Source organism: Stegostoma tigrinum, chromosome 43 (genome assembly GCF_030684315.1).
Source record: "Stegostoma tigrinum isolate sSteTig4 chromosome 43, sSteTig4.hap1, whole genome shotgun sequence".
Classification (NCBI taxonomy): Eukaryota; Metazoa; Chordata; class Chondrichthyes; order Orectolobiformes; family Stegostomatidae; genus Stegostoma; species Stegostoma tigrinum.
The window spans coordinates 4,993,344-5,004,226 of NC_081396.1; the positions used below are offsets into that span (position 1 = coordinate 4,993,344).

General features: G+C 47.0%; 1 protein-coding gene across 1 annotated transcript; it reads left to right on the forward strand.

Moving 5' to 3' along the window:
* The first annotated feature begins 698 nt into the window (after nt 1-698).
* Nucleotides 699-5,448, forward strand: LOC125449135 (zinc finger protein 239-like). The gene has a single exon (XM_048524794.2). It carries the CDS (start codon nt 1,275-1,277, stop codon nt 2,382-2,384), a length of 1,110 nt encoding a protein of 369 aa, XP_048380751.1. The 5' UTR covers nt 699-1,274; the 3' UTR covers nt 2,385-5,448.
* The last annotated feature ends 5,435 nt before the right edge of the window (nt 5,449-10,883 follow it).

Sequence of the window (10,883 nt, forward strand, 5' to 3'; positions counted from 1 at the left end):
GAAAAGAGTTTCAGGATTTTGACTCAGTGGTGGTGAAAGAATGATGATTCTGGTCCTAGTTATGAAGGCTTGGTATAGACGTTGCAGTATGTGGTAGTCCCATGCATCTTTGCCTTTCTAGATGTAGAGGCCGCAGGTTTGGAAGGTGCTATCGAAGGAGCCTTGGTGAGAGCGATAGACGACTGCTCTGGGCCAGTATGACGAAGGGAGCGGGGCTGGAGGGCCGATCCTCCAACCAGAGTGATTGGGCAGTGGGGCGAGAAGACTGAAGGGTGTGAATAGTTCCGTAAAAAATGGAAGCTGTGACAAGTTTTACAACCTCCGACCATTCTCGGTGCGTAGTGGAAGATCAAATGAGAAGAAATAAACGGGAGAATTAATTAAACAGTGGAGAAGTAAACAACGATATCTTCCCTCAGAGATAGTCGGAACTGCAGATGCTGGAGAATCTGAGATAACAAGGTGCAGAGCTGGGTGAACACGGCAGGCCCAGCAGCATCTTAGGCGCACAGAAGCTGACGTTTCGGGCCTGGACCCTTCATTCGCCGAAACGTCAGCTTTTGGCTGCTTGGCCTGTTGTGATCCAGCTCCACACTTTGTTATCTTCGGAGCCCATTCACTCTGGTTCGAGGATCGGCCCCGCCCCCTTCGTCACATTGGCCCAGAGCAGTCGTCTATCGCTGGAGCTGTGACTACTGAGCATGCGCAGAGGCGATGCGGAACCAGGCTCGGTGGAGTCGAGTGAGTGCGAGGGGTGGCGGTCGAGGGAGGGTTCGAGCCCGAGGGTTAGTGATGAGGCTTCAGGTAGGCCGCAAGCCCAGCACCGAGCCCCAGCGGAAAGCCTTGGGCCCTGGCTCTGTCTGCAAACAACACGAGGAGTAAATATTGATTCAAGCTCGGATTGCCTGTTCTGTATCTCTATCCTGCTCGCTCGTGGTTAGCTGTTCTGCAAACTCCCTTTACAGGGTGTGAGGGAAGGGTTTACAGAAACAATAATCTCACCAAACCAAATGGTAAAATCGTTCGGAGCTTGGATATCATCCACCTGGAAATGTGAAAGGAGAAATTTTTCTGTGCTCTGAGTGGGAAGTGGGGGTGAAATTTAAACATCAGGGTAACTGGAGAAAACAGAGACAAACACCAGTGGTTCCAGCACAAGGCAACAACCTCAAGGCAGCTGCGCAGCCTGCAGAAACATCATGCTATTCACAATGGGGAGAAATTGTACATGTGTTGTCTGTGTGGAGAAGTAATCATTGAACTGGGAGAGACTAATGGGTACCTGCGCAATGGAAAAACCGTGGAAATGTATGGATTGTGGGAAAGGATTCAAATGCCCGTCCGAATTGGAAATTCATCGACGTAGGCACACTGGGGAGAGGCCATTCACTTGTTCTGAGTGTGGAAAGGGATTCGCTCAGTCATCTCATCTGCTGACACATCAGCGTGTTCACACAGACAACAGACCCTTTAAATGTCCAAACTGCAGGAAGTTTTACAAAAGTTCCAGGGAAGTGATGCTTCATCAACACGTTCACTCTGATGAAAGACCCTTTGTGTGTGCTCATTGTGGGACAGGATTCAAGCGATCAGCTGATCTCACCGTACATCAGCGGGTTCACACTGGCGAGCGGCCGTTCCCCTGTCCTGAGTGTGGCAAGAGATTTACTGCATCATCCAGCCTACGGATACACCAGCGACTTCATTCTGCAAAGAAACCATTCACTTGCCCTGATTGTGGGAAAGGATTCACTAATTCATCTGAGCTGCTGATACACCAGCGAGTTCACACTGGGGAGAGGCCATTCACTTGCCCGAAATGTGGGAAAGGATTTGCTCAGTCTTCCGTCCTGTTAAAACACCAGCGGGTTCACACTGAGGAGAGACCTTTTAAATGTCCAAAGTGCAGGAAATTCTATAAAAGTTCTGGTGAACTGATGATCCATCAACGTGTTCACTCTGACGAGAGACCATTTTCATGCACTCACTGTGGCACTGGGTTCAAGCGATCATCTGACCTCACTGTACACCAGCGAGTCCACACAGGGGAGAGACCGTTTTCTTGCTCAGATTGTGGGAAGAGATTTACTACTTCGTCCAACCTGCTGACACACCAGCGCCTTCACTCTGCCAGCAGACCATTCACCTGTCCTGAGTGTGGAAAGGGATTCACTAATTCATCTGCACTGCTGATGCACCAGCGAGTTCACACTGGAGAGAGGCCATTCACCTGCTCAGAATGTGGGAAAGGATTCACTCAGTCAGCCACCCTGCTCAGACACCAGCAAGTTCACATTGAGCAGACGCCACTTACCTACTCTGAGACTAGGAATGGGTTTACTCTGTCATCCCACTTGTTGAGTCACCAGCAAGTTCACAAATGACTGAAGCAACTGGAATTTTCTATGCATAGCCAGGACAAAACCATTTGATTTTAAGCCTATTCTTGCTGATATTATTAAACGTCAGTCCAATTTTAGGGGCTAATGTTCTGGCTGAAAAACAATCACGTCAGCTTTGTGTTCAGTACAGTGTGTTAAGTCTTTTTTTAAATATCTTATTAGTTTCTCCCTGTTCTCTATCTATTGACAACAAATGCATGGATGTTGCCTTCTACATCAATGAGAATGATCAGCTGCCCCTGCTGTTTCCATCTCATGTATAATACCTTTCTACACGGAGTCATTCCAATGGGGAAGAAAACAGGAATGCAATTGTGCTGGGAGCAGTATAATTAGACGGATAGGCCCTCAAAAGACAAGCAATCCCTGTTGGTTCCTGGAATTGAATGTAACTTGTGTTTCTTGTTTTCCTATTCTCCAAAAGATTAGTGGTTTCAAGTATTTGAACTGTTCCCCACATTTGATGCCCCTACAATGAACAATGACAAGCTCTAACGCTACAGTGTGGAAAGAGAAGCATGCCCTGAGACAGGGCTCTGACACTGTCAGGTGCTAAGGATGGGTAGCCTGATTCTTTTAGCTGTTGTTACTTTTGACAACTGAACTGACGCGTAATGACATAAAGTAGCAATATACTTACAAATGAGTTTCTGCTTACAATGAATTGCCACCCATGCCCTCCAGGTGCCCTCGGTAGCATTCCTGTGTTGTTTCGCTCCAATGATATGCACTCTGGGTTCTTCTTGGCAGGCTGCGATTGACCTGATGCACAGCTTGGCTTTAAACACGAAGCTGCTGACAGAATTCCCAGATGATCCCGATCCTGGCAGAGTGCCAAATTCTTCTGTCACTGTTGAAAATACACAGCCATAGAAGCCTGTGGTGCATTTATAATGAGGGGAACAGCAGAGCATTGTGTGAGATAACTCACGGAGAGCACACAGAAAGAAACACTGCATGAAATTGACCAAGAATGGCACCCACTGATTTTATGTAAAATTGAGCCTATGTTTCCTATTGTCAGTGAGTCCAGAACTAGACTGTTTTAGAATTAAAATTCAGGAAGGCGGAAAGAGAGGTTTTTTTTCTCCGAGTTCAGCGTCTAGGGGCTGACTGTCTCAAAGTGTTGGAGATGGAATCAGTAAATATTTTTAAGACATAGGGAGTTTTTTTTTGTTTAGCAGTGGGATTAATGAATATTGGGAATAGATTGGAACGTGGAATTTAATGATCCTATTGAATGGCTGTACAAGCTTGAGAGGCTGAATGACCCAGATCATCAATTTGGTACGGTGGCTCAGTGGTCAGAATTGCAACCTCACAGCGCCAGGGACTGGGGTTCAATTTCAGCCTCGGGTGACTGTCTGTGTGGAGTTTGCACATTCTCCCTGTGTCTGCGTGGGTTTCCTCCGAGTGCTACGGTTTCCTCCCACAGTCCAAAGATATGTTAGGTGAATCGCCCATGCTAAATTGCCCATAGTGTTCAGGGGTGTGTGGGTTATCGGGGGATGGGTCTGGGTGGGATGCTTCAAGGGGCGGTGTGGACTTGTTGGGCCGAAGGGTCTGTTTCCACACTGTAGGGAGTCTAATCAACTAATTCATATATTTGTATGAAGCTGGGAACTTGGCAGTAAGTAACTCACCTTCTGGCTCCCCCCGAGCAAGCAGTATGCACTATCTCCTGGATGTGCCACAGAAACTGACCAAGGCTGCTTAGACAGCTCCTTCCAAACCTATGCACTCTACCACCTAGAAATACAAAGGCAGCAGACACGTAGGAGCACCACTCACCGCAATGTCTCCTCCAAGTATCACAACATCTTGGAAATATATCCCTTTTCCGCAACTGTCACTGAGTCAAATTGGTCAGGCTCAGTCCTCATATTTCTGACTGGAGACTAATTAATACATTTGGTTAACTGCAGGATGTCGTTTTCAGTTGAATGTTTATCTCCAAGGGAATTTCTTCATTTTGTCAGCTTATTTTAGCAAAAACAAAACGTAACTAATCAGAAGGTGAAGTTTGACTGAAATTCATTACTCAGGCCCAGCTACAGCTGTCTGTCTCTGACAGAGATAACAAGGTGTAGAGCTGGATGAACACAGCAGGCCAAGCAGCATCAAAGGAGCAGGAAAGCTGATGTTTCAGGCCTAGACACTTCTTCAGAAATGGAGGAGGGGAAGGGGGTTCTGAAATAAATAGGGAGAGAGGGGGAGGCAGATAGCAGATGGACAAAGGAGAAGAAAGGTGGAGAGGAGACAGACAGGCCAAAGATACAAGCTTGAGAGGCTGAATGACCCAGATCATCATCTAATTCATCTAATTAATACGTTTGTATGAAGCTGGGAACTTGGCAGTGAGTAACTCGCCTTCTGGCTCCCCCCTAGCAAGCAGAATGTACTGTCCACTGGATGTGCCACAGAAACTGACCAAGGCTGTCTTTGCTTACTTCCCTTGGCATAGTCCCAACATCTCAAGTATTGGTTAGATTAACAAATGCATTTCTGTTTAAAAGTTCATAAATAGGGATTCTAATGCTTCCATATGAAGCTTTCCATTAATTAGTCTCTCCTACAATTTCCTTTCACTGGAAGGTCCATCAGTTGACATGTTTAACTTAACCACATTCCAGGTGAGTTATTCCAATTGCAATTCCCATTCAGTGCTGTTTCTTCCCTTAATTCTGTCTCAAACTCTCAATCATTTCTTTTCAGACAAATATACATATCCCATTACAGTTACTTTCCTGTCTCACTCATGAACCCTGGAGACCGATGACTGTCCAAAGCTCAGAATATCTTTCAGACAGGATTGAAACACTCCCATCTGATTCTGAGCATTAACATGTGTTTACTTTATTTGGTGTTTATTGCTTGGACGTATCCTGGTACATGATGCCTGGAGTTATTTTTATTTTAATTTTAGTCAAATTTAAGACAGCTGATACGTTCTCTTAATCTTCAGATGAATTTCGAGTAAAATAAACTATTTTTGAATTTCAACAATCACCTAAACTATTTATCATTTATTTTTGTTAACTTTTGATTCTCCATTTAAGCTTCAGGTAAATTTCCCACAAGTGGTTAAAATGTAAATTCACGTTTGGTGGTTTTAATGTTACTTTTGCATCAGGGAAATAAATACTGTAAATCGGTTTAGAGGTAACTTCCACAGCTTTTGAAGCATTTTGTCTTGAATGATAACAAATGAGCTCAATGGTTAAGGCTGAGTCTTTGAAAGTCAATTTTTTTTTGCCCATGTTTTGTTCCTTTGTCTTGGTCAATCAGTTCACAAATTAATTTTAAAAATCTACAATTCCTGCTGCAGACTCAGCTTGTGTGTTGCTCTGGATACCATTATCACCTGTTTATGCACACGCACATACTCCTGTTGGCTTTAACCAAGAACCCAATGGATGAATATGCCCATGAGAACAGGAGCAAGAGCTGGAATAATGCTCAGATCCAGTACTGGAGGTTGAGTCTTGCTGGGCCCATCGCAATGTCTGGTGTTTTCAGGTTGGGAAGTTCTCCTCTCCTTCTCCCCTGTGGTGTTGTTTCTTCCTTTCTGCTGATGGCCCTCCCCATCAAAGGAGCTGTCTGTCATGCAGCTGCTTCTTTCCATTGTGCTGCTGGACCATGGTGTCTCAACATTGTTTTACACTTCTTCTTCACTGTTTTCCACTCCTTCATCTCCTTCATTACTTCCACCTCCATTGACTGAATTTTCGGGTGGAAGTTGAGTGGATTGCCACGGCACTGCTTTGACTTCGTTCACTTTCTCTCCAGCCTGACCCTCCTTCTGGGTGAGCCCTCACTTCAGTTTTCTTGCCTGAGAGTAGCAGCTGACTGTCCTGTGAGAATCCTTGGCTCAAGTTGCCACTGCTCACCGTTTGAGCATACGTGATCACCATCTTGGGCAGGCCTTGTAAAGATGGCCCACTACCCCACACAGGTCACAGCTCTTTGCCTTACAGCCTTTGGTCAGATGCCCTGTTTGCTTATAGTTCCTGCACAGGGTCTTCTGCTGCTTTATGCCCTGACAGGTACAACAGACACTGCGCTGCCCAATGTATGTCATGTACTCTCGATGCCCTCTGATCGCAAAACTGGACAGTGAGTGGAAAATGTCCCATCAGTATCCGCCCTCTGGGTCACCCTGACCTGCGTTTTGCTGGTTCAAATCCTGAAGCGGTCCGCCATGCCAGTGCTGCTGCGTTCTCAGGAAGGTCAGAATATCCACTGCTGGCACATGGAGGCTGTAGAAATGTACAGTGATTGAATCGAGGGACCTGGTAACTTTGCAATGACATTTAAACCCACTCCCAACCTATGGACAGATCGACTATTGATCATGGTTTACATAACACCCATCATATTATTCATGAAGTTCGGGCTTCATGGCAAGACTGTTGTGCCGATAAAGCCTGCAATTCTGAAACACTAACAGTGAATGCTTGTGACATTCAGCAATTCTGACACACACCCACTCCACAAGACCACCAGGGGCGTGGGGAGAAACTACCTCATTAAACAGGGCCACCAGGAGGTGAGAATCATTGCTAAAGGAACCACAGCAAAAGACACATCATGGAGTCCAAGAATCGGTACAGCACTGTCAATGTCCCTGACTTCCACCCTGTCCCACTGCTGGGTTCAGGTTCCGGGAGTTACGAGCTGATCGGTTGCTCCGTGAACTGCGCGCGGAAGGGTTAGGGGTGAAGAAGCTGCAAGTGTCGGACGTGGCTGGGTGAGGCTGGGCTAAGGCGCTGGGGTTTGGTGTGACACGTCTGTGGGGCTAGCAGAGCCCATGGAGCCTTTCTTCATTTGTGTTTCACCAGAGTTGGGTTGGTTAAGTGTTTCTAAACGAGCCCAAGAATGCAAGTGGATTGCAGATCTCTGTGGGTGTTAGATGGTATCGCATGCTCTCTCCTCCCCCTTCAATTCCAGTTACAGGCTGCAGGCTCCGGCAGATGCGGGCTATTGAGGTGCACTGTGGGGAGAAAGCACAAGAACGGAAGGTTTGTCTGTAGTGGCAGTGGACTGAAGCGAAAACCGAGTTAAGGTGATAGTGGTAAGCGGCTTCGGGGGAGTTTTGACTCATTCGGAGTTCGTTGGTGAGGACGACACGCTAATTGATGAACGATGAAACGAATTGTTGGTGAAATGAGCACACACCTCCCTTCATCGTGCGGAAACTGGAGCAAACTTCAACTGGGAAGAACAGCATGGATTGTGTTAATGTAGTGATTGATAACGCTGATGTGAAGTGTCGTGGAAAGTTTCTATTGTGCAAAGTTGTTACACAAATGCACGTTGTTGTGCCGTGAGCAGGTTCCGGTCTGAGCCAAAGCATTCGCTGCGGTGAACGTTCAGATCCACAAACAAGGGAGCGATACGCATATGCAGTCCCCGACAGTGAACGGACCACGCACGGAGCTACTAATGGTGGTGGATGGACCCTTCTTAACGTCAGGCCGAAAACGGTGAGAATCGAGGCTGAAAGGAGGGAGCGATGATCCAGCGGGAACACAACGAAGTGTTGCGAGCGCCGAAAAATTAAGTTATCAGGGCCTCTACCCAGGTTGAGGGCATGTGCTTAACTGAAAGCTTTTGGATAAACGAAAACAAACTTGCTGCTAAAGCTGTGAAGGAGAAAACAGTTAACGTTTAGGGTCCCGTCGCCCTTCCTCAGGACTGATAGTGGCTGGGAAAACATCAGTTTATAGGCAGAAAATAAGGAGGTGGGTGGGAACGGGAGTAAACGATAGAATAGAGCCAGAAGAGAGAGGAAGACAGTGGGACAGAAAAGGTAATGGGAACTGCAGATGCTGGAGAATCCAAGATAATAAAGTGTGGAGCTGGATGAACACAGCAGGCCAAGCAGCATCTCAGGAGCACAAAAGCTGACGTTTCGGGCCTAGACCCTTCATCAGAAAAGGGGGATGGGGAGAGGGTTCTGGAATAAATAGGGAGAGAGGGGGAGGCGGACCGAAGATGGAGAGAAAAGAAGATAGGTGGAGAGGAGAGTATAGGTGGGGAGGTAGGGAGGGGATAGTTCAGTTCAGGGAAGACGGACAGGTCAAGGAGGTGGGATGAGGTTAGTAGGTAGGATATGGAGGTGTGGCTTGGGGTGGGAGGAAGGGATGGGTGAGAGGAAGAACAGGTTAGGGAGGCAGAGACAGGCTGGGCTGGTTTTGGGATGCAGTGGGGGGAGGGGAAGAGCTGGGCTGGTTGTGTGATGCAGTGGGGGGAGGGGAAGAACTGGGCTGGTTTTGGGATGCGGTGGGGAAAGGGGAGATTTTGAAGCTGGTGAAGTCCACATTGATACCATTGGGCTGCAGGGTTCCCAAGTGGAATATGAGTTGCTGTTCCTGCAACCTTCGGGTGGCATCTTGTGGCTCTGCAGGAGGCCCATGATGGACATGGCATCTAGAGAATGGGAGGGGGGAGTTGAAATGGTTTGCGACTGGGAGGTGCAGTTGTTTATTGCAAACCGAGCGGAGGTGTTCTGCAAAGTGGTTCCCAAGCCTCCGCTTGGTTTCCCCAATGTAGAGGAAGCCACACCGTGTACAATGGATACAGTATGCCACATTGGCAGATGTGTAGGTGAACCTCTGCTTAATATGGAAAGTCATCTTGGGGCCTGGGATGGGGGTGAGGGAGGAGGTGTGGGGGCAAGTGTAACACTTCCTGTGGTTGCAGGGGAAAGTGCCGGGTGTTGTGGGGTTGGAGGGGAGTGTGGAGCGAACAAGGGAGTCCACCCTTGTCTTCTTTCCGGAGAGACCACTCTCTCCATGACTCCTCCATTTCCTACCTACTAGCCTCATCCCACCTCCTTGACCTGTCCGTCTTCCCTGGACTGACCTATCCTCTCCCTACCTCCCCATCTATACTCTCCCCTCCACCTATCTTCTTTTCTCTCCATCTTCGGTCCGCCTCCCCCTCTCTCCCTATTTATTCCAGAACCCTCACGCCCATCCCCCTCTCTGATGAAAGGTCTAGGCCCAAAACGTCAGCTTTTGTGCTCCTGAGATGCTGCTTGGTCTGCTGTGTTCATACAGGAAGCAGACAGTTTTTCAAAATGGTGTGGAGTGGTCAGCTTTGAGGTTGTGGCATGACAGAGAAGTTGAGGCTTTGGCACATCAGTCCTGATCTTCAAGAATTGCAGGCTAGACCTAAGGGAGAAATAATCCGTTTGAACACAATTATGCTGCTCAATAAATGGGGCTTAATGACAGAAATAGCAAACCACTGCACCCATTGTTGGCTCGAACTCACCAACCGCGAGCTCACCAGGCCACTGAAAACAAGCATTCACATCCTGTTTCATAAGGAGACAAACGTGTATCCACTTGTTAGTTCAGTGGGTTCTGAATTCCAAGGATTGTGAAGGTAATTTTTTTTTTTGCAAAATCCCTATGTTCCAGTTCATTCCCCTCAATCTCGAATAATGTTGTTCATATCTTCCACTTGTCAATTGTGACTCCTTCTGAACATTGCAATTCAATTGCAGTAACTATTCCAAGATTTCATGTAAAGTATAAGAATGCCAACATATATATAAATATGTTTATATATATATCTTTCAGGAATCTGTATCAACCCAGTCACTGTGAGACAGTGAGTAAATTTGAGAATCTGCCCCACTAATACATTCATCTCTGTTACAGTAAGAACTGCTCCTGTGTTTACTGAGTCAAATTCAACACTTTCGGCGGCACGGTGGCTCAGTGGTTAGCACTGCAGCCTCACAGCGCCAGGGACCCGGGTTTGATTCCAGCCTCGGGCAACTGTCTGTGTGGAGTTTGCACATTCTCCCCGTGTCTGCGTGGGTTTCCTCCCACAGTCCAAAGATGTGCAGGCTAGGTGGATTTTCCATGCTAAATTGCCCGTAGTGTTCAGGGGTGTGTGGGTTATAGGGAGGATGGGCCTGGGTGGGATGCTTCAAGTGGCAGTGTGGAGTTGTGGGGCAGAAGGGCTTGTTTCCACACTGTAGGGAATCTAATCTTCCATCAATTTCTTTCTTCTGTATGCCATCGACTTGTGCTGCTTCTCACCTCGCAGGTTGTATTGAGAGAGTTTGGTTACAAAGGGCAGGAAAAATATGCTGCAGTTGTTGCCAGGTTTAAAATGCCCCTTTCGTATGAAAAAAAATAACTTTCACGAGGAAGGAGTTTCTAAAAGTATTAGCTGAGGTTGCCCAGTTGAAGCTCACTCCCTCTGTCTTGCATAATTGCTGCTAAGAGTCTTCTCTACTTTTACTGGTAATGGTTCCCTCCTCGCTCGGCATTTTCTCACCACGTCCGCGTCAGTTTAATTCTCTCATATTTGCTTTATTCTGTACTGTGGTTTACACAACTCCACACTACACTCCAAAATGATGGATTAATGGACACCAGTTCGGTAACAAATGATTCTAAAAAGGGAAGTTGAATGTCATGTTATTGCGTCAGATGGATATTAGTATAACTTATTGTT

Excerpts from the sequence above, each read along its gene's own strand:
- LOC125449135 (XM_048524794.2), top strand. The coding sequence starts at position 1,275 with ATGGGTACCTGCGCAATGGAAAAACCGTGGAAATGTATGGATTGTGGG.